This window comes from Rhea pennata, chromosome 7, assembly GCF_028389875.1.
Source record: "Rhea pennata isolate bPtePen1 chromosome 7, bPtePen1.pri, whole genome shotgun sequence".
Classification (NCBI taxonomy): Eukaryota; Metazoa; Chordata; class Aves; order Rheiformes; family Rheidae; genus Rhea; species Rhea pennata.
The window spans coordinates 31493410-31518076 of NC_084669.1; the positions used below are offsets into that span (position 1 = coordinate 31493410).

General features: G+C 39.0%; 1 protein-coding gene across 3 annotated transcripts in view; it reads left to right on the top strand.

Annotated features, from left to right (window-relative positions):
* GRID1 (glutamate ionotropic receptor delta type subunit 1) overlaps positions 1 to 24667 on the top strand; it is a 493423-nt gene that overhangs the window by 415005 nt on the left and 53751 nt on the right. For all 3 annotated transcript variants that reach the window (XM_062580143.1, XM_062580144.1, XM_062580145.1), the window contains exon 9: positions 23685 to 23786. In XM_062580143.1, coding sequence (XP_062436127.1) covers positions 23685 to 23786 — 102 coding nt within the window. The remainder of the gene's footprint in view (positions 1 to 23684; positions 23787 to 24667) is intronic.

Sequence of the window (24667 nt, forward strand, 5' to 3'; positions counted from 1 at the left end):
GACTAATAAAAGCCTGAGCTGGACTGCAGAAACAGGACAATCTTCAAAGCACGTTGGTCCTGATTGCCAGTGTCTACTGTTGGCCGTTTTGCTGGAGTGTGTTCTGCTGGTCGTGCCTAACTGTGCCAGCTTCTGGGCAGCATTATGATGAATAAAAAACAAAAAACAAGTCCTTGTATATCACATTTTCACTGGGGCGCATATGCAGGTCTCAAAGAAATGAAAAGCTGGTGCATTGCTGTGGTGATGGTGAAGATCCTCTTCCAAAATGTTGCATTGTCATGTGCATTTGCAGCCCCAGTCAATTCTTATGGAATATATATGGACTTTTCTGAATATTTTGCTTTCTAAAGATGCACAAACAGGTGCTTACATGCATAGTGATGTGCTATTTATATGTAATTGTTAAAAAAAAAAAAAGTCAGCTTTATTGATTAGAGAGGCACAACGGAAACTAGATTTAAATACAGGGTAAATAGCAGCCTAGTAAGTTAATTTGGGGAATAATGACAGTATTGTGTGCAGAAAGATGCAGAAGTGACTGGGAACAGAAATGGGAACAACTGGAGGTTAGAAAGAAAGGAGAAACAGCAAACGACTGTGTTTTCATATCAAAAGATGGACAGCGTCCGTAACCATTGCAGGGGTTAAATGAAGCATTGGCTGAGGGGAAAAAAAAGTGAAAAAAATAAAAAAGAGAAAGAAAAAAGCCAGGCAGCCTTAATTACTGGAATATTGCTTTGATAGATGGGTCTAAAATTAAAGTTTCTCTTGCTTATTTGGATTGTAATAGGATGTTTGTCGCACGTCTGTTATGAGAGATTAGAAGACATTATTGACTGTCCTTCCGCTAGAAAACTGATAGCAGCAATTGCTGCAAGGAGAAGTTACACTCCTTTACACCAGATGATTAACCTTGTCATATTTCTGCTGGTATAGCAGATAACACTGTCAGATGGCTTCGAAGCCTTTCTGTACTCAACATGTTTTAATTAATTGAGAAGAGAAAAACGATCAGTGGAGAACGGAAGGAAGAGAAGACAACTAAATTGTTCTTATTTTCTTGTGAGCCTACGGCATGTCTTGAGCAATTTACAGAGCTGAGTAAATATTACATTTAAAATTTTATTTGTAAGAATTCTTCTCTTTATTTCCTTTCATTTATAAAGCTTTAGAAAGCTTTAGTTCTATAAAGCAAAACTTAATTTTATTTTACACTGCAGTTCTGTCCAAAGCGTAGTTTTCCTATAAATAGAAAGGCATACTGCCTACTTTACTATGTTAAAACAATTTAAAGGTTTTGCTGTACCTTATGAGAGGTAAAGAGACTGATCTGTCATTTACTTTTATTAAAGGTAAATTAAAAATGACCAAATTAAGCTAGTTAAAAGTTAATGTTGGCAAAAATAAATTTAAAAGTGGTGAATAAGATAATTCAGCTCCAGGATATTACTTTGTAGAGATTTTTCTGTAATAGTTTCATGATGTGTACATATAGTCTCTGATGTGGTTGACCACAAGTTTGTAGTGTAAAAAAGCAACAATTTAAGAGGAATTGTGCTGGAGTACATACTTCTGAAATGTTCCTGTTAACGCAGACAGAAAATCACTAGGAGCACTTAGAGAAGAGACCACTGGAAAAGTCGTCTGGAACCTCTGTGCCGTATAGTGGTGTAAGTGCAGTAAAGTCAAGGGATCTTCAGCAGATTTTGCCAATTAAAGATCTTGCTTGGAATATTTTTCTAATAGGATGATAACATTTATTTGCTCTGTGCTCAGTGTTTTAACTGCAGTTCACCTAAACCGACAAAGCCTAACTTTAAATGAGCTAATTTAGGTATTGCTGGTTCTATTTCCACAGCATCATGGAATTCATACACACACTGTAAATCCTGTTAATGTTTATTTTAAGGGTCTTTGCCAGTATAATCACATGGGTGTGGCAATAGCAATGCAAATTACTGTAAACAGGACTGCTATGCTAACTACATGTGTTCATGACTATGCACACAAATTATATGTTACTTTTGACATTATGTTAACAAATGGGGGAGAAGTAGGATAACGTCAGTGTCCTACTAAAATCCTTCATTGTCATATCCATATTAAGTTTCCTCTGAAAAACTTGTTTCTTAACAAGTGGTTTCTTTTATCTGGATCCATCCTGTCTTGAAATGCCACTGATGTCAGAAACTGGATCACTGCTGATATCCTGCAATTTCTTTTGATGTGCTTGAGCAGTGCCTCTCAATGGAATACATTTATGCTAGATAAGGCACACGGGCCCGATTCTGATCTGCAGTCAAGAATAAACTAGAATTACACTGGTTTAAAAAAGACTGGTCTGCTGTCCTGCCCCTTCTCTCGTGAAGAACTTAATCCTGTACCATAGCAGAACACAGCTCTGTCTGAAAACTTGTCTTCTAGCTCCAACTGGACCAAGCAGCTGGTGCTGTGGCTTTAGGTCCTCTGCTAATACGGTGGGGTTCAGGACCAGAATCTTCATCTGGCAGGTGCGAGTGTAAAAGAGGATTCCCGGTTTCTCGGGTGGCGGGTGCTCTTGCAGCCTTTCCTGCGGGGTCGTTTCTGGGACGTCTCCATCGCCTTTGCCGTTAGCTCGGCGTTTGCCTACGCCCCGGGAGCCCCGCGCGGGTGGGGAGTGCTGCTGGGGGGGGAGCACCGCCAGTGGTGCTGCCTCTGCGTAGCCACGCGCCGACAGCGGGTCGTGGGTGGGGTGATGCATGTATCTTGCACCTCTCACCTGGCAAATTCAAAACTACAGGGCTTTGAAGACCAGAGGATCCAAATCCAGTATTATTTTAGGCTTTTTGTGCTCCCATTTTATTTTAATCGTTGTCACAGGTAGAAAACAATGACATACCAGACTCAAAGCCTGCATTTCTTTTTTGTGAATAATTTTATATTCCTCACAAGATTCTGACTACCTGAAAGGAGTTTTATTTTATGGTGTTTGTTCCTGTCAGATTTCTCTATGCGCTAAAGGAATTACCTAGACAGCTCGTGAGAGAAGCTAATATTCATATTTATTTGTTATGATGCTTTGAACTTTAAGGAAAGGTTCTGGTGTAGCAAGGCCTTTAACCTGAGTCTAATCCAAAAATCAGTGTGTGCGTTGGCATGTTTAAATACTTGGATGAATTGAGGCCAAAACTTTGCCCACTGATAACGTATGCAGTCCTTGTTGACTGTGGTGAGAGCCTTATGCTTGCCTCCAAGAGCAGGTTGTCTGCCAATGTGTAAATCCCAGCCCATAGAAGAAATCTGGAGTGAATATGAGGAGTGTGTCACTGTATGATGCTGTAATTATCTTGCAGGCTCCCTTGATCACGTATTGGCATCTCTTGAAATGAGAAAATAATACTGTTTATGTAGGAACATGAGAGAATTTACTGCACTTGTTTATTGTTCCGTGGATTAATTATAATGTCAGCACTAATGTTATAGTTAATAAGTTAGATGTATTTAGAACTGTCTAAAATCTAAGAATTCAAAGAAAATAAGGAAATGCAGAAAATGAACAGAAGTAGCATAACAATAACACATCTGCCTTTTCTCTTTGTACATGTCTTCTGCAATATTGAACTGAGATTTTATAATGTAAATCATGAGCGTACTTGCAGATGTTAATGTTTGATATTTTATCATTTGAAGTTCTGCTTACTCTGCTATAGAGAAATGTTTGTGTTAAAATACATCATTTTTACAAAGTGATTTAAGCTTAGTGACATTATCATACCTGCTGAATGATGGAAGGAAGAAGACTCGAAATATTTATTAGATAACTCATCAGAGACTCAATAATATTTGAACTTGAAAGCTGAGGGTCTTTTGGAAAGAACAAATGAATGCTCCTCTCTTTTTAAAGGGTATTATTTGACTAATACCCTTATCAGCCTGTGAGGTGCAAGTGATGCTTCTGGTGGATGCAGTCACGGAAGAAAAACTGCATGCCTCTGCTTGTTGGCCATCTCGTCTGTGCTGTGGCATTCTTTCTGCACAGTCTTCAGCGCCCCTCCTGTTCGATGCCTCTGCCCGCCTTCTTCCCATCTCCTGCCCTTCCGTTTTGCATTTGTCCAGGAACCACTTTCCCTCTGCCTCCTCCCTACCCGCTGCCCCCCTGCTCTTGGATGTTCAAACTATGTCCATACAAACACACGTAGTCTGTCTTCTAGACCCATCACCTTAGTGTTAGAGAACCTTCTACGCTCGTGAAGAGGTCGTGAAGAGCTCTTGTCACCTTTCTTTTCTGGCTGGTTTTTGTCTTAAAAGGTGTATTGTTTTCCACTCTTGTTACTAGGATTTTCCGTAGTAAGCTGGTACTAGGATCAACAATGTCTTTTTCAAAGAAATCATTTTTGCTTTATTGTCAAAATATAATTAAGTTTTGCATTTTACTCCTCACCTGGGACATATGTATTATAGCTGAATTCCCTTGATAAAGAATGTTTGATCTCCACTTTGGGAAGTGTGCCTAGTTTTGTGATCTGCATTGGCTTAGAAAAATGCAGATCACTCTGTTGTGTTGATTCATAGATCAAAATATACTTGAAATTTTACCCATCGATTGATTTGAATATGAAGACTAAGACTTTGGAATTATCGTGGAAACCTGACGGGGACCCAGCAGGACTTACAAGGTAAAACTGAGTTTTAACCTGAAGAGTAGGTGACTTCTGTAGTAGCTGCAGTTTTCATATCTTATTCTTGGTGTTAGGTCTTGTATACTAGAGTTCTTCCTAACGCGTGGATTTCTGTCCAGGGGAAAGCTGAGAAAAGAGGTTTTAAACAATGATATTGCCTGGTAATTCAAGCTTAGCAAGAAGTCAACCCCACAGGTTTTGCAGCTGACACATCCCACTTCAGCACTCCCTTCTCATAGTTTCGTGTTCGAGTTTTTTTTTTTCTTACTGACAGTGTTTCTTCCTTATACTCACTTTCTTCCTGTACCACTTTGTTCATTTCTTATACTTTATGTTTTTTTCCATTCTACCCCCAGTTCCCCCCATCAAGTTTGTAAGGTGACGCTCTGGTTTCTAGGGCACTAAGTCAGCTACCATCAGGCACTTCTGTTTCTTCCTCCTGATTTTGTTTTCTTTGCGCTTTCTCTTCTTTGCCACCTGCTGTTTGACCTTAACATGGTAGGAACCAAGTCTCAAAAGAGAGTGAGTGGTTTTATGGAGTGCAGCTTCTGCAGGCGACCCTAGGAACAGCAGAGGAACTCCAGCAGTCTTCCTCCATCCCGAATAGTGAAAAGCCCTGCTTCGCAAGCCCTCCACTGTTCATCGCGTGGTGAGGAGGAAATTCAAGTTGCCTCTTTGTAGGCTTTGCATTCACTGTGTTTTGTGGAAGACTTAGGCTGTGTGTATGTTAGGCACAGTAAGTTTTGTGCTGTAGTAATGGAAAGGTGGCTGGTTCCAGTCTTGTTGATCTGCGTGTCTGAGTTTGATGTCTAAGCTTAAACCATTGATTGAAGGAGAAAAGTAATTGGAGGATGATCTGGAAAGTCGTTGTTCTGAGGGACCTGCAGTCACTGTGTGCAGTGTTTGTGGGCTTCAAAAGCAAGGGCCTGTGGTGGAAAGATCTTTCTTCTCTTCCCTGTCAAACTATAGCTTAGAGAAGAGCTGAACTCTGAAAAAAAAAAACTTGTTTTGCATGTTATTACTTAAAACATGAATTTTCTCCTAGCAAAAATATTTGATACCTCTTATGTTTTCCAACAAGTATTCCCCTTTATAGTTCTGTGTAAAGAAGAGAGATAGGACTAATCTTTTTGGTTTGTTTGTTTGCTTTAAGCAAAATTATGAAGGCTTTTTAATTTGTCCAGGTGTGAGTACGTTTCCATTTTATATTGTTAGGCTCTTTTCTTTAAAGGCTAGATGCTTCCTTTTTAAAATTATAGACATGATGCTCTTATTATCATACTCCAGCTTCTGGAAGCTTTAAAGCTTTTAATCAGACTTGCTGGCAACACTGCGGTTAATATTCACAACCTAATGCATAAACCAGCTGACCTTTTACAAGATGTGTGAGCAGAATGACTGCCAGTGCTTGGCACCAAATCTGCAGTCTTCTGCTTTGTTTTGCTGTGTTACTTTGCCCAATAAAAAGGAACCAAGATGCTTTTTGAACAAATTTGTGTTCTACCTATTAGATGGCAGGCAGGTGAAATATGCAGATTTTCTCGGACTTTGTCCAAAGTATGTTCTGTTGCGACTTTTGACTCCTTTTGTGTGTCAGACATTATTAAGCGTTAATCATCCTTACAGTTAAGTTTCCTTGGAATCTTACTGTTTAGAAGCTTAGTGGTCAATATTCTCAGCTGCATAGATGAACCTTGCTGACATTAAAAAGGACTGAGCTTTGATAGCTTAGAGAATCAAACTAACCATGCAGACAGAATGAAAGCTTTATAACATAGTATTTAGAAAAATCACACCAGTAAAAATCAGCTGTAGCAGTAGCTTGTTGGCAGTTTTTTATTGGAATGATATTTGGTGGAGAATTCAAGAAAGAATATATTTTGGTTAAAAATGAGAGAATTATATTGAAATTTGGAATTTTTTAGCTGGCTGAAGGGTTTAATTCTGACCATTTATACATAAAGCCCAAAACATTAAACTTTTTTTTTAATATCTCCTGTCTTGTGTTATGTATCAGATTCTCTCGTGCGTTTCCTGTACATAATGTTCCTGAGTGACTGGAGTGCGTTACAGGAATTTATACAGAGGGGTATATAATGTCCTTTACCAACTGGTCCATAGGAAGAAACTGGGGACTAGGATTGCGGTGGGTAGATAATGATAGGGAAGTGTGTTTTGATACTGGAGTGGCTGAGATTTGCAAAGGATTTTTTCAAGGATTCCATGATGTCAAAACATTTTGTTTGAATTGGAAATGTCTAAACAAAATGTTTTGACACTGCACAACTTAGATTTTTTTGGAGTTTCTCTCTGTGGAAAATCTCTGCTCTATATTCCTCTTCAAGAGGAAATCAAGCAGCCTGGTTTCTCCTGTGATAGCCATGCTGGTTTTTCCTAATCATCACGCCTCCTTCAAATACATGTCTAAATTAGCGCGAGGTTTCGGATGAAAGGAGATTTTGGGCTCCTTTGTGAAAGGTAGGCAATCTGAGCAAAGCAGGATGGCATTTCAATAGCAGAATCAGTTTGGAAAAGGTTCTGCAGCGTCTGTACTTTTGGAGGGGAGGCAGAAAGGAAAGACATCAAAAGTGGATCCTGTTAAGCAGTCATGTCGAGTTTCTGTTTCAATTCAGGTAGTCCAGTGCAGTATAGGTAACTCGTTATCCCAGGAACATTCTGGTTCAGGAGAGTTTTGCTAGTGAACTACTGTAACAAAGAAAGGCTGTATTAGAGTGTGCATTAGGGGTTTTAGTTATTATAAATTACATTTTTTGAAATCTCATTTAGAACTAGGAACTAAAATGATGTTGGAAGGCTCAGAGGATTAATTCTTCCCAAACAATAGACTGACACTGATCACTCTGTACAGTAATTATGCCAAATTTAATTATAATACAGGCACATTGTATGATAGTCATAGTATGCCCAAAAGAGAGTTTGAAAAGATGCCTCACAATCATATGGACTAGCTCTGGGAGCACAGTGGCAAATTACACATGTTGTAATTGAGTACAACTTAATATCGGGCTTTGTTAATTAAAGGTTTGGGGTTGTGTGAGGTCGAGTCTGGTTGGCACACTTTACTTTTCAATATCATCAGCATAACGGAACAAACTGTTCCCTCACCATGTTACAGATTCTGCAAAAATTCTTATGTCTTCTAGTAGCCTTGATGTGTTGTATCAATTCCAGTATCTCTGTACAGGTGAAATCATGAGCAACCAAATTGTTGCCAGGGTGGTAGAACAACTGCCTGATCTTCAGGTACTTCAGCTGCAGGGGTTGCACTCTCGTAGGTTGCTGATCTCTCACTGTAACCTACCCTTGCAGCGTTTTCTCCCATGCAAACCTGAGGCTCCTAATTCACCGTTTCAATGTGCTCTCAGTAGTTTTTCATCAATTTTCGTATAGGATTTGGACTAATTGTGGAAACATCATTGCCCCTCTTTAACGAGACAGTCAAGTACAGATCGGATCTAGTGTTCCAGTGCTCTGGCAGCCTGGAGCTGACTGCACTCACGAAACAGAGGGAGCAAGCCAACATTTAGGATAGCATTAAGATGCTTGGCCAGAACCTTTTCTGGGGAAAAATGAAAGTTGTATGAGACGTACATAAATAAAATTAATATAATAAAGAAAAGAGATGTATATTGGGGAAATTGTTCCATAGCCAGAATGATACGTTGCAGTGAGCCTAAACTGAAGTTTATAGCACGTTTGTGCTTATGCTACATTAGGGCAAAAACGTAGGGTGAAAGCTAACAAGATTTAGAGGATGGGTGTCAGGAAGAATGAAGTAGGAATGGTGACTTTGAGACCTATATGCCTTTGGTTTGTATTGCAACACAGAGTGTTTATTACAAAGAAATAAAAGTGGTTAGGACCAGTTTCAGAACTAGCAAAATTGGTACAGTTCACAGAGGTTAACAGATTTGTACTTACAGCAAGACTGAATTTGACCTTATATCTCAATGGAAAAAGTTAGAAATAGGAAATTTATGAAGAGCAAGAAAGCCAGTCTGATCTAATATTCCTTCATCTTTCCTCTTTTCTTTCCTTTTTTAAACCTTACCTCTTGTATGTTGTTACATACGCAACCACCTTTTTACATAGGAAATCTGTTCAGAATATGAGTTTGTGATTTTCCGGATCTATTGGTCAGCTTTTCAATATCAGGGACAGAGGCTGCCAATGCCCTGAGTTGCAGAAACATCCATATTACTTCAGTTCTAATGCATATGGGGGTTGGTGGCAGCCTGTACTCTGAGCTTTCCTTTCCCCGTTCCTCCCTGCCCAAGAATGCCCCAGTTGAACATTGTTCCATAGAACAACTAGTGAAACCATTTATATAAAGATTTATACAAAAAGTAAGGGAGGAGTAGAAAAAAAAGTGTTCAGAAACCCCTCTGTGTTGTTCGGCTTATATATAGTATAAATACGTACTTATAAATATTCACCTGAAACATAGTCAGCTTTCAGTAGTGATTTTCACTGTCATTGATAAGATTATTGATCTTAGTTCATATCTAGAGCAGATGGAGAAGAGAATCAGTTTTGTTTATTTTTTATTTTTATTGAAGAATAGTGAATAGGAAATCCTTCATGGATTGTAATACCTACAATTTTCACAGCATCCACTAGGTGACATTTAATATATCTGCGCAGAAATGTGTGTTGATGTGGTGGGCTGTTAGGAAGATAGGAATGACATATTAGTGAATAACATTGTTTCATGAGATTGCTCATCTTTTAGTTTTCGAGACTTCTTAACCAAAAGTTTATGACACATTCATATGCAGTTCTTTATACCAATAAGCCTAGTTCTCTTTGAGAATTTCTATGTATACGCACCTTTTTAGTAGCCTCTGTAATGCTGTCAGGTTGATGCAGACTGAAGTCCTGATGAAAGTCATTGACATCAGATCTAGTCATACTAATAGCAACCTCCTGTTGAGACATCCAGTATTCATTCCCCTAACTAACATGTTGCCATTTCAAGCACAGGAGCATTTGGTATAAGTCAAAAGTAGATAGACGTGTACCATAAGAAGGGTAAGCAGCTAAGTTGAAAAAAAAAAAAAAAAAACATGAAAATTAGTCAGGAATATGAAGAAGTTTGGTTTTGTTTTTCCTTTCTGTAAGTTTCTTTAAGCTGTAGTTCTCCAAAATGACTGTGATGTTTAATGGCTGGGATGCAATTTAAGGTTAGCCACATTCTTACTAGTGGTAACTGCACAGGCTTCTTTATGTGTGTATATTTATGCATGCGTACACATATGCATGTAAGCATACACATATATATACACCATGTGAGCTGCATGTTCCTAAAGCAGAGATGAGTGTATGCCATTTTATAGGACAGCCCCAGGTGAATGTAGGGAGGAGTATACTTTTAAAGGAGACCATTTTAGCTAATTTAGTTACAATATTCGATGATCAAGTTGATGTCAGTCACCAGGGTGCAGGTGAAGTCCTCCCCTGGAGGAGCTGTCTCTAGTCAGGATGCCTCTCTTGAATGACCACCTGAGGAGCTGCATCTTGTCACTTTGTGGTTGCAGGGGCTGTGATACGGGTACCAAATGCACCCTGGTGTCCAGGCTTTTTCATGTGCTCTGGATGAGAAGCAGTCGAATACTTTTCTCTGTGTGCGCTCAAAAACTACGTTAGGGTTTGTGCCGGTACCAGAGCTGCCCTTCTGCCTATGTGCAGGACACCAAGCATAGCTTTCACGGTCCAAGCTTTTTTTTTTTTTTTTTTTTTTTTTTTTTTTTTTTTTTTTTTAAGGGTTCTTTATCTAAAAAAATACTTGAAAGAGCTGTAGGTGATACAGAGGGGGAGACAATGATTGGAGGTACCAAGCTGCTTCTGGCTTCTGTGGGAGCAGGCCCTAGAGAATATAATTCCTTAGCTCAGGAAACGGACAAAAGATGGAAGGAGGAGACTTGGACTTAGAGGAAACTTAATAAAATGAACAGGTAACCAGCTTACAACTAATAAAAAAAGGTATGTTTTCACAGACCATATACTTGCATTTTGGAATCCATTACCCCAAAAATGTGTGGAAGGGAAGTTTAAGTGGACTCAGAAGACCTTGGGAAAATGAATGGCTGGTAGCTCCATTGAGGAAATAGTGTTTATGTTGCGTTAAGGGTGAGATTTCCCGTACTTTGAAATTCATGGGAGCCAATACGGATTTGTTTGTTTTTTTTTTTTTTTTTTTTTTCCTAATGGTATAAATGGCTTGACGGCAATCCCCATCGCAACCAGAAGAACACGAGGGTAGAGCTGTAAGGGAGGGGTTCGGTGGGTGTAAGGCGCCGTTTCCGTCCGTTTTGACCTGCTGGGGGAAGGCACCGCTTCCTATAGCGCTTCTCAGCGGCCCCGTGCGCGCACTGTCCATCCTAGGGGAAAATCACTCCCAAGCTCCAGGCCTCCGGTGTTTTGGAAACGCTGAAAAATCACCCCAACCTCTATCTGACTTGGGGGAAAAAAATTGTAAGCAAGAGCATGGAAGAGCGGTTTCCGTGCTTGCCTCATTTTCTTTCTGAGGAATAATGAAAGATCAGCAAAACGTTTTTTTGTGTTCTGTGCAAACACTTACCAACTGGTATATAGTTTAGATAAATGATAATATCTATGGATATAATTTTTCTATATGCCCTGCTAATGGAATAGCAAGGGAATAATTGGCTTTGTGAGTAAAATGATTTTATTTGGTTTACAAAACCTGCTGTATGTATGTAACAAAACTAAAGGGATAAATGTATTTTTGAAAACTGTATCAAAATATCTTGCTTGTTAATTAAAATCATTAAATGTGCATCGTTATACAGAAGAAAATTCCTACTTTCCGTAATAATATTTTCTACGTTCCTTGTGTTTCTTGGCCTTTAGTAATGTAATGGAACCATTACCAAAGACCAAGTTACATCTTTTTGTTCTGTTATTTGCTGTGTGGTTTCCACAAGATGTTGAAGCCCTTCCATGTCACAGTTCACGAGTAATGAGAAAAGAAGAGATGGAGCCATGTTGTAAAGGTCAAAATAAGGGAAATATAATTAAATGTGAAAACTTAACTTTTAAATTCAGTGCAGGAATTTCCAGTATTCCATAGTTTTGGGTCTGGACTCCAAAGCCTATAAGCAGCGTTGATCAAAATTCGCTTAAACTCTTTGGCAGGGAAACTTTGACATTTATGGCTGCTGCCTATGTCCCCAAAGAAGAAATACTTCTCTTGACCACACTTCTCATAAAATACTAACCAGTTTGTAAAATTTTCATTTTAAAGTAGCAGCATGTCATCTAAGACTTTGACCTCTTTGTGTCAGTATTCTAGATTTGTATTACATTTATAAATACAGACTTCTTAAATTAAAATGTGACTAGGGCATCTTTTCATCTAGAAAACTGGCCTTAGGGTTATTTCAAGTCTACCACTAAAACTTTATGAGATATTTATTTTGATTTTATTATGAGATAATTAGGCAATAGCAATGGTATGAAATTGAAATAAAATAACAAATGTATACAAATTTAGTGGAAAACTAAAAAATTGAATCTCAGAACTTTCTGATTGAGAGTTAAAGTAAGAATTTCAAATTTGAAATATTTTTCAACAGAAAATATTGTTGATGTTGTGCTTTATAAAAGAGTTGTTCTCAGAGTTTGTGAAGAAAACTGCAGCACTTTTCAATTAAGAGTTGACAGCTAGCTTAACAGGTGCTATCAAGGAATGGGCTGAACTTTTCTTCCATTTTTAGATGACTCAGTAGCATCAGCCAGAGTCAAAAATGAATTGCTGATGGCCAGGCTTCAGAGGTCTGAACCTGATGTCGTCACATTGTGGTCTCTTCCTCAGATGAGAGCAGACTGTACTGGACATCAAACCACTCACTTTTTCTTAAAAATGCAGGTGTATTAATAAAAGTGCTGGTGCAGACAGCATAGGAATTTCTTGAAGGCATGGTGAGAAGCTGAAGACATGCACCTCAGGTATTACCCAAGAAATCCATTAACAAATTGCCAAAAACAGCAGATACTTTGGCATAACTAACTGTAGTATTTCACTTAATTGCATAAGTGAGAAGCTCACATGTGGAATGATTAGAAAATATACCAGTTTCTGACAGTTTTCCAGCTACACAGCTTCCAGCTTTTCCTCCTCAATTAAGCCCTTAATACATCACTACAGGGACATATTTGGATGTTAGGCTGTAAAGAACAGGGTAAGAACCTATACAAAGTCAACATGAACTTACATTTGTTGTTAGATTCAATTTTTCAATGAATTTCTTGTTTACAGAAGAGTCTGAGTCCGAGTTCACTATTGCATAGATAACAGGAGTAGTTCTGATCTCAAAGCTAGTAATTTCCCATCAAAAAGCATTTGGAAACTTTGGAAGTAATCTGCTCTCTGTATGAAACAGATTCGTTTGCTTATTGCCCGCAAACAGTAATGGCAGAGGGAAGAGGTTCAGTTTTGTAGAGTGGTTTGGGTGTTCAAAAATTAGCTTATTCAACTCTTAGAAGAACTGCGCATACATCTTGTGCATCTCGGCCACCTGATAAAACAGCAACGTTTCTGCGTTACAGAAAGTTGTTCATATCTTAAAGTTGCGAGAAGTGGGAAGAGTGCCAATGGACAGGGATCAGGGTTATCTTCCTGTTTTACAAGAGAAAAGCCTGCAAGATCCTAGGAGAAGATAGTTCTAATTTATTTTCAAGACTGCTTTCCCTGCATTTTGATTTTGTCTTACAGAAATGAAATGCAAAAATTCGGGGGCAGAATAATACTCAACAGCACTCGGTAGAGAGATCAGTAGAGCATAACACTCTTTTTCTTATTGTTTTCGTCACTCCTATGATTGCTTCATTTAATACTGTATCTTTTCCAGCACTATGTTACTGCAGTGTGCCTCACTAATTTCTTATGTTTACTGTTACCAGAGTGGTGTTGTCAACGCTCCTTCAAAGAGTAGTATTAATAGAAGCAATTTACTTTACTAGCACTGGAGATGGCCTATTTATACTTTAATATAATGAGTATTAGCAGGTTACATTTATCTTGTCATGTGCTGTCAGCTCCTTTTTCTGCTTCCTGCAGATTTGCTGCCCTGTACGTATTTGCTCAGGCTTGCCCCGGTGGAGTACAGGTGTTTCTGTGTCACACAACATGTCAAAGATCAGCAGCAGCTATCACAACATGGAGAGAGTTGGTGTCACGTGCTCCTTCACTGACGTGATGGCACAGTAATGTCTCATTTTGCCTATTAATCTTATTTGGGCCAAAAGATACTATTAAAAATTTATGTCCTTCAACATAATGTAAAACGTAATGTTTACCTGATCTAAAACGCAAAGTATATATGATGCTGATACTTACCTAACAGGCGTGTGAAGAAGTCTTATGCTGCAGCAATAAAAGCTGTAAGGGTTACAGAAAGCTGTTACTTTAATTCTGCATGAAATGCCTTAGTCACACTGCTGTAGATAGCTACTATATACACAAAGGCAGGTATTTGGCTTCTTTTACATTGGTAGGATAAGGCATAATGTTTCTATCCTTATTTTATGGCAGAGTGCGCTATTATATGCAAAGTAGTTGGGTTTTGAGAACATTACCATTGTATTTAATTGAACTGAGTTTTGGCTAATGAAAAGCACGAAGAAAATCACTGCATCTCCCTTCAAAATGTTTGATATTCTCTGCAGTGAAGAACCATAAATACAGAGGGCAAGATACTGCTGTGTAATGCTAGGTGAGATCGAAATCGTTGATTGCAGTGGAACTAGTGAATTTGTTAGAGCAAGAGCTGAACAAATACTTTTACACAGGCTTCTAGAGAATGAAGAATTTTAAAGCTGAAATTCTTCTACTGAAGTCTCTGTTTGAAGCCATCCTCTGTCCTCCTAATCTGCCCTGAGAGATCTGCGTTAGGTGTTGCAGTTTTTCCCTCTAGGCTTTCCATGTCCATTATGTCTGAATTATGGAAAATGTCATGGAGAGACAGGCTCTACACTCTGGACTCCTACCTGTTCTCTAGATACAGTGGTTTAATACTGTAATTGATCTTACATGTCAAAATCATGCTTCTGATACTAATCTACGTTTTCTTTTGATTTAAATTTTATCACTTTTTGTTGTGTTTAAGCCTTTTGAAATATTCTGAAATTTACATTGCAATCTGTGTAAAATTTTCAGCTTTTCATTATGCAGCTTCGATCTGAAGTACGGTTTGTTCCCACAACTTGAGAAGTATGTATTACTAGTATTTCCTTAAATCTAAACTAGGAATTCCACAGGGTTATCCGTGTGATGGTGGTTCAGTTAATGGTACTCTTCTGTCTTAGTTGTGAATGAATTCTCTTGCATGGTTTGAAGTCTTGCCAGTCTTCGTGTGGCATCTTACTCCTCGGCATTTGCCCTGTACCTTGCACCGCTCCTTGGAAGAGCGGTGGTGTGTATCTGTTTCTGAACTGAGTGTCAGTTCAGGTCAATTGCTCTTTCCCACTCAAATCCCTCCTCGAGTGTTTTTGAACTTTATTTTCTGTTCAGGTCTATGCTCGATTGAATTTATGTAAGAGTAACTCTCAGGCTTCACTGGTATTACATACTTTTGCTAAGCTGTGGCACATTTGTAAGTGATTGTTGGTTGAGACCTTAAATTGCTCCAGGGTACATTTTGCATGGTTGCTCCCTGGCTGTGTTCCAGCACTGGCTTCATTTCACCACCGCTGAATGGATTTTTCTTTGGGGGATGAACATACTTTAGATTTTCAGTTTCAGGAATTACGTCATTCCTTGTAAAGACTGCGCCTGTACCGTCGACCTTTGTGAAGGATAGTATGACCAAGCTAGCCTTTATGGTGGTGGTCAGTGGACTCACCCAGGGTGTAGAAAACAGGTAAGGTCCCAGTCTAAACTCTGCACTGTGGGACTTGAACCAAGTTGTTCCACATTTGCTGAGAGTGTCCTCGTCGCCTTTGCCTGGGATCTGAAAAACCCAGAATCGTGAAAAACATAGGTTTGACCCCGATGGTCTTGCATCTCTAGTAAATGTAGGAATCACCAGACCATCAGGCTGTTCTTTGATTTCCTCCACATGCACTTATTTCCTGGATGTGGAAACTTTTCCCATGAAAATTCATTTTGTTAAAAAATACCCAGACAAAATTTTCTTTTGTCTATTTCTTGTTTCACAGTCTGCATTGAAAACGAGTGAATATTTCCAGGAAATAGACTGAATTCCTTTTGAAAGATTCTCTGTAGATTATTAGCAGTCTGCAGCAATACTTCTGTCCTTTTATATCTAGTTTTGTGTCTGATTTTCCCATTTCTTAACCATTCTTAGCTTAGATATTCAGTTACCTCTTCTATTCCTCTTGTCTAAAGTGGCCCCCTCCAGCCCAGTAGTAATTGTCCTGTTCTCCCTTGCTTCTCCTCCAGCATGCATAAAGCTTGTCCAGACTGATGCTAAACAGTATTAAGACCGTCCGCTCTTCGCGGCCGGGCTGTGGCTGCTCCCTGTGCGGCCTGGCACACGAGAGCGCTGCGTGCGCGGTCCGTAACCACACCGGCCCTTCTGCAGCTGTGCTGTGCTGCACACTCCTCACCCATTTGCAGCCTGCTTTCACCATGCACGATATTTTAACATTGATTTCCTTATTTTTATTCCATTGAAGTATCTCTATTTCTCATATCTTTCTTTTGCAGAAGTGTTTAGTTCTATTTATGCAAGATGCATGTTATTATTTTATGTCTATTTTTACTATTCCTATTTATTTTTCTCACTGTTCTAGTCTGATTTATGTTTGCAGTGCTTCCAAATTTTGAGATACCTTTGCATTTTCAATATTTTGATTTTAGTAATTTGTGTCTATTTCCTGTTCCAAATCATTAATAAAGCTATTAAAGAAATAAGACTTTAATCCTGACTGGCTCCAAGCTACCTTAAGATTTCCATCTTCATCTTCATACATCACTCTTCATTGTTACTTAGGAGATAACTTCTAAATCATGTGATATTATCCTTTTTCAGGAGATTAATTCAAATTATCCTAGGTGAGGGTTCATAAGACCCTGTATGAAACACAAAACACATTCAGATAAAAATATATTGTCATCTTCATTTCTCTTTTCTATTAATTTTGCAATACTACTGAAAGACTGAATGGCGCTGGTTTATTAATGTCTGATTCATTATGAAGTCATGCTGCTTAATGGCCATCCTCCTATTACTCTCCAGAGATATTTTATTTATTATTATATGTATGGCACCGCAACTTTGCAAAGTAGTAAAACCAAAATAATCTGCATTCTTCTCTCTGAGACCTCACATCTATAAAGGCCTGTTTAAGCAGCAACCGTCATGTCAATGTGCTTTACTGTCCTGCACAGGAAAGCAGGGTCCTCTAGAACATATATCAGAGTCAAAGCAGCCCCAGAGGAGTCAGCCCTTTCCTAATCCTCCACTTCGTCCCACTTTATATTGGCTAGTCGTTGCCTTTAAAAGGCTTACAGTCTCAGGAGATGGGGGATGCTATTAGCTGAAGCACTGGGAATGAGAAAGAGCAGCTTTCCGTGATCTCCCTTCCCTCCTCTGAAGTTTTACAAAGCAGCTGCAATCCTTGCATGGCCCTGTAATGACAAACTGAGGGTTCTGAGTGGTAAGTGGGATGTGATGAAATTTTTGTCCAAAGGATTGAGACTTTCTGTCCCACTTGGCGCACAATCTTTTGCTTCATAGTTTTGGTGCTTTTTCAGATTCTTAGTAGGTCTACAGCTATGTGCTTATTGGTATTCTCAGGGTACTAGGGTGCTTCCAGGCAATACAATGCCTTTGTGCAGCTGTGATGCAACATACTGGTGATGGATATTATCTTAGAATTAAACTGGAAAGATTGGGTCAGTTTTCAGGCGTCCAAAGATAGATACGTGTCCAGTGATGCCCTGCAGGAGACAAAGTGACTTAAGTAGCTGTTCAAGAGGCTGAACCTGCTTAGAAATCTTGAAGTACGCATTGTGTATATCTGCAATTCAGAATATTTAAATACTTTATTAAATCTCACAGTAAAATGTAAAGTGTGTGTTTTAAGCACTTGAACTAAAATAGAAGTATATGTAGCTGACCCCTGGAATCAGTTCACCTTCTCCAGTTTGGGACCCCAAAGAGGATAAGATGCAGTGGCCACTGGAATTGATTGCTTTTTAAAATAATTGCTTATTATCCTCACTACTGCTGATGTGTTGTTAACCGTTCTGTGTTTCTCAGTTGTCTTTTGTGATTAGATTTTCTGTTTTTCTCTCAAACCAATGTCGAAGAGTTGCTTTACTTTCTCTTTTCTGAGTTTGGACACTCAGGGCTCCTTACGTACTGTGATACTTTTCTACAAAGAGATCACAAAAGCTGGCTCAAGAATTAACCGCTTGCTCCCTTCCCAGTAAGTCCCATTAACGCATGTCAAACAGAAACTGTGAGCTCAATTCAATTGCCTGAATGTATGCATCACATGTGATATAAAATGCCTGTTGGCATTAGGGTGTCCTACCCTTCAGCTCCTGGCCCAGGACATGAGTCTTCTGTAGATCTTTGTTTTATCTTCTGGTCCCATGTCCCAACTCCTAAGGCACCTCCGGTGCACACAGGGCTACATTTAGACAACTGGATCGAACGCTTCGTTTCTGCCTTACTTCCAGGTGGCAGACGAAGCGTATTGCCCTCATGATTACATTATATTTTGTAGATCAGATAGGCCTGTTATCCACCTCTCCTTTCCTTGTTACAGATCTTGGCACAGACTGATTATGCTTGTCCAAACGTATTGACGTTCCAGTTATAAGAATTCCAATCCCTCCGTGGATGTTTGGAAGCAGGCTGCATCAAATGCATACAAATGAGCGCAGCGTGTCAGAACGGAATAAACGTCTAGAAAAAAACTCACTTGCGGGTCTTTCACTGCGGACGAGGCAGGGTTATGCTGGAACGCAGACAACTAGCTTAAATCAGCTCAGCTGGTGATCTTGTCCGGTATATTGTCCGCAGTGAGTGCTGTAACATCATGTTCCAGAGCAGAGATTTCAGAGTGTTGCTGCTAATCATGCAGCTGTTACAGAAAAAAATCGTGTCAGTCAGGGCTCGGATTTGTTTACAAGTATGAAAATCAATACCTTTTAATGTTCCTAATCCTGTTTTGTGTAATTATGGATTAACTATGCAAATACATCGTTCAAAAATATTTTTTTTTAATTCTGCTTAATTGTGATCCATATTCAGATGAAAAGTTTTCTGATGCCGTCAAAGCAACTCCAGTCATAACGAAAGGAAAGGCTGTTCCGATGAGTCCTGACAGTTCCTTATAAAAGGACATACAATTCAGTCTGTTGGTGGATCCTACCAATACCTTGCTGTAAATGATTTTGAGTGATAGCGAATTCTCTAAATGATCAGTATACTGCCTTAAAAAAAAAAAAAAAAAAAAAAAAAACTGGTATTATCTTTAAATATTTGCTTTAGTATTTAAATGGAGGGTTTTTTACTCCTTTTAAGAATTGCAACATAGGAATGTTCGATTTGCTCCATTTTATTTAATTTAATACTGTTATATTTCATATTTGTCTCCTCTAAACCTTAATTTTCTTGGGCAGGGGAGTTTCAATAAGCATATTTCTTTAAGATCCCCATTTATAGTGTTAAACGTTTCATAAGTGTTTAGTTGTTTGCTGCAAGACTGACAAAGGGAATCAGCAGGCCCAACATACAACCTATGTGTACGTGGTACAAGTACATTGTATTTGATATACATTACGTTGACTTAAAGTTTAAAACACAAACAGTCATTGCAATTAAATCCATTTCAGTTCAATTTTAATCTAAAAGCATTGCCAGGTTGCTTGTGAGTGGCATAGATTGACTTATTTGACTCCATGTGCAGAACAGCTTGCACATTCAAGGAAGTGTCCCTTGGGTTGGCAGAGGTGTCCCTGTCTCACGTCACGAGAACCAGCTGCCTCGCTCCCTCTGGCTCTTCCGTCACGCGGTCAGAAATTCTCCAGATTTCAAGGCAGGGGGTTCCTAAATTTAATTTACATGGATAGTATAATCTTACCTCCAAAGAAGCACCAAATAAAAATTTTCAGTTTTTGGTAAGGTAAAAAAAGGCATGCTCTAGATTGATTGTAGCCCTTTCAAACATTACTATATGTCTACTAAAATATTATCCTGTTTTATTACCTAAGTGAACCACGTTTTCCCTGAAAATCAGATCATGTATAAGATGATGTCATACATAAAATGGAGTTAGATAGCAGTGGCATGCATTATTTTGACAGTTAGTGCTTCATCATAAACTTAAAAAATGTAGATATAAATATTCACTGTTGTAGTGTAAACTTTAAATATTCACTTTTTATGCTAATGTCAGCTTTCAGCTGTAAGTACTTTATGTTTGGGATAATTTTCATCCTCATCCTCATTTGTTTAAGGCTGAGATAGACCCTGCATGTAGTCCAGTGATGCCAGCATTCACTGGGGAGATAGGAGGACTAAATACAAGTTCCTGATTCAAGGAATATGTGATTATTGTGCAGCCTGCAAACACATGCTTTGTGCATAAACAGGTGTGTAATAAATACATGTGGGTTCGCGATGACCCATCGGTGCGATCTCCCTTGAGGAACTGAATTCTTTGAGTAACACGTGGGGCAGCCAGGAGCCGCATCAGTAACAGTCATGAAACCTCTTTGCAGGATTTGGTTTTGCCTTGCTGATGGTAGCTCAGAGAGCCTGAAGTTGCACTGGCCTCAAGTTTTCTTTGAAGGTCCTGATAGATTTCAGCATTTTTTTCAGGAGAAAATCACAGCAGGTGACATAAGGCATCCCAGATGGATAAGGCATTCCCAGATTGGATAGCCATGTAACTGTTTTGCTTGTGTGTTAAGGATGTGTGTTTGGAGCGAGATACTGTTTGTATAGGTTGCAAACGGTGTTAAAATTGCCACTTTCTGTTTCCAAACTTTTTCATGCCGTTCTGGTTGCAAAATGCTGTAAATATTGATGAAGATCAGAAGCATGTCTTGAGTCAGAATTTTCCAAGAAATTACCTTTCTGTCTGGATTTCACAGCTGTTTCCTCTGGTTTGTCTGTAGAGGATGATGGAGTATCTGTTTCATAGCTAGAGCTATAGGATTGCCAATAATATGGCTGTTTCAGAAAGAGGCGCTAGGTAGGTTTAAGTTGAAAAGCTGTATTAAAGTAGCTTTTTTTCAAAACCTGAACCCCATAACTTGAATATAAACCCCCCCCCCATAGACTGCCATTAAAGATATATTTTCCAAGGACCATGATTTATGAAATATATCCTACAAGCGCTGATCCTGCAAGTAGCAGTTTGCCATAATCAGATTTAGAAGCCCTGTGTCTCCCATCAGCTGATGTATGACTGTTGTGTAACCTTTGGCTTCGAGTTCTGGTGGGAACCTGGAGCATATTTCTGCAAAGAATGAAACTCTTAACAGTCTTATCAAGTACCAGCAGCACTCGTTTTGCTTAACAGTGCTGGAAATTAGTTTCTCACACACTGATCTTGACAGGTCAGCTGTCACAAATTGGTGCGTGTATCTGTAAATGCATCAGTCCTATAAACAAAATTATGTCTGCAAGAAGTGGAAGTCAAAACTGGCGCACTTCTGAACACATGAAATATCCTGAAGCACAAAGATTCAAAGAAAATATCCCTTCTGGAAAAGATTTTCCACATGTTCCATTTGTCAACTTTATCTGCATCATTTGCGTTTGAGAGACTGAACAAATTATGTCTCCATGCAGAGTGCGATGGAGTTCAGTGTTGAAGTGAAATATGCTCCCTCCTCCTCCTCACACCTAGCCCTCCTGCATAGAAAGAATCTTTGTTTTTCTCCTTTTGAACAAAATTTTCAGGTCCTTTAAGGAATTCCCATTTTTGGCATGAAATGCAAAATGTAAGTTATTCAAAAGTTTAAAGTCTTGATATGAAACCAAGTAGAGTTGTTGAAGGGGAAAAGGAGTGGGAGAAGAAAGTGAAATGTCAGTCCAGAGGTGATGAAGTAATAAACAGATGTTTCATTTCCTTTTTTTTGAATAGATATAATCACATCTGTAGCTAGTGCAAGCCATTCTGGCGCGAATTACATATATATCTTTATCATACACTTACTGCATTTTCAAGCAGGAGAGCTGGAAGAAGCTTAGATAGTGTAGTGTTCTTCAGCACTTCCAGACACAATACATACTGCACACACCTAGTCAGTCTTTGACATCTGTTGAACCATATTGATTTATGTCAGCTGAAGAATTGGTCAATTTTTTTTAGCAACAGCAAAACCTAAGAACAATTTGGACGTATTCAGACTAAGCATCTAATTTTGGTTTAAAAAAAAATAGCTTGGCTGTATGTATCTGTCTGATATTACTGCAAACACATTTATGTACAGAGAGTTATTTGCCACTCCAAACTGACCTCCCAGGGTGAGAGTATCTGTTCATATCTGGTTTATAGTTTATATCTGGAAACTTTTGCTTTTAGGAGTTTCATTAGAAAGCTTAATACTACTCTGTCATTCCCCTGTCTTCCAGGACAACTGGATTAAAACAGATGTAGCTTAATTCTATCCTTACCTGTGTCTCAGCTTTGAAGATTTGAAGATTTACAGTGGCTATAGAATAATTTTGATCTGTTTTACCTCTGTGATAGTTGTCTTGTCTGAATATTCACTGATTTTTCCTGTTCTAGTTCCCTGTTTATTGGTTTAGTGAAACAAAGCAAAAATAAAACCATTCAGATCTCTCCCATCACATTTTATTTGTTGTTCTGACTTTTGAGGCTTTAGGATAAAACTGAAGTCATAGGAGTAAATCATGTAGGACATTTAGCCATAGGCATTTTCAGTGAAATAACTTCTTTCCAAGAAGATTTTGACTTGTTACATGGAAATTAGCTTCTAGCAGGAAGAAGCCGTATTTCACAGATCTTGGGCTGTATTTGCTTTCTAAGGGGCATGCCTTCAGCTAACATCACTGCTCCACAGATGTAAGTGTAGTATTGGTGTTTGAGAGCAGAGCTGGGGAAAAAAAAGAAAAAAAAAACATTTTTTACTCAATACTATTTATGACTCTTCAGAAAAAATGACACCATGGATTCTGTTTGAAGGCAAAAGGAGTGTCCAACTGCTGCTGCTGCAGAGCGTATTCAATTTGAATAATCCAGAAGTCACTTCTTTGTTGAGCTTCCTTTCAGAAAATGTAGTAAAATCAATTTTGAAGGGATGCATTTAATTGAAAAACAAAATATTTAGACATAATGTGTCATGGAGGTGTTATGAAAATATGTATCAGGCTGCAACTAGCAGGTGCATCTAGCAGTGGCAGAGGTTATGAGATACTTGATCATTGGGAGCCTTGGAGTCTGAGAGGAAGGGCTGTTGTCATTTTACTGACGAGGCAGAAGTAGGCCAAAGAGAGAAAATAGGACTTAAGATAAAATCTGAAAGAAGTCCAAGATAGAGGAGGAGACAATTTGATACCAAAGAATCTGTGTCAAGGATTTATAACTGTCAGGAGCGAGAACGTCGTGCAGCCGGAGAAAAGGTTGGTCTTTGTTAAGCAGTAGGGAATGATTTGAAAAAGTAGAAGGGGATCAGAGAGGGAAATACAGGATAGTGAGACCACGGATAATCAGAGGGCTGTCAGGCAGTATAAACTTACCAGAGAGAAAAGTCATATCAAAGTGATCTGAGTGAAATAACGTGACAAATACTGCAGATAATGGAGTGGTTATGTGACAGGCATTGATGCACATTCATTCAGGCAAAGTACTTGTTTACATCTGTCCTCTGAATCTCTGATTCTGTGTTTTAAAAAAAAAAAAGCACTTTTTTATCATTTCTATGTAAATACTGGATTTAGTCTCAAGCTACTGTTAAATGTTTATGTAAATATTAAAGGATTTTTGCCTAGCAGCCCTTCAGACACACTGTGCTTTCTGTTCTAGTTGGCAACGTGGGACTCTGAAAAAGGACTGAACGGCAGCCTGCAAGAACGACGCCTGGGCAGCGACTTGCAAGGATTGACGCTGAAAGTGGTGACTGTCTTGGTATGATCCTATCTGAGTTCAGGAAACAAAATGCTCAGAATGAAAAGGATATGCTTAAATATTTGGGGCACTTCCCGTAGTATTTTTCCGTATCATTTTCAGTTCTGCACTTTCGGGTGATCAGTTACCTAAGCAAGGAAGATAGCTGATAGCCTTTTATTAGTTTGCGTGAATCTGCTGACACTCAGAGGTGGCGAGCCTCTGTATGTTTGCTTATGCTTTTTTTCTGTGTGAAAATTTGTTCTGGGCATCAAACCAGCGCTAGGCACGAGTGGGACAAATTTCAGATACACTGCTCTCAGATATGCAATTTCTAGTGTTTCATGGATTTTAAGATCAGATGGACCAATTATGATAATCTAATCTTGGCTCTTGTACACTGCGGGCTGTAAAATTTAATTAACTGTTTCCTCCATCAAGCTCATAACTTCTAGTTAAGATAAACTATGTCTTTTAGAAAGACATAGTCTTTCCAGAAAATCATTATACCATTGGGAGTCCTGTCTGTTACTGTCCTGGGTGGTAACAGAGCTCTTATCAGCTAAATGCTAAATTGGGAATAAATTAAGATTTGACTGCATTTCTACCTGAACTACAGTAAGTTTGCAGATTACAGGCTGTAGTGTCTCTCGTGGATTTTTTTTTCTCCCTCTTTTACTGGATCAAGGTTCAAATAGGAAGTACGGCACGAGGTCATGAAGGCACTGCCATGCTCCGTTCTCCCCCGGATTTTCTTCCCCCGGTCTAGTAACAAGTGAGGTTATGCCCTGGCTTACGTGGGAGCTGAGTGGAGCCAAGCTGAGAGAACGGCGGCGCCGCTTTGCCGATGTGGCCAAGTGCAGTGGCTGTGAAACCGGCAGCCCTGGCCTTCCCTGGCAGGA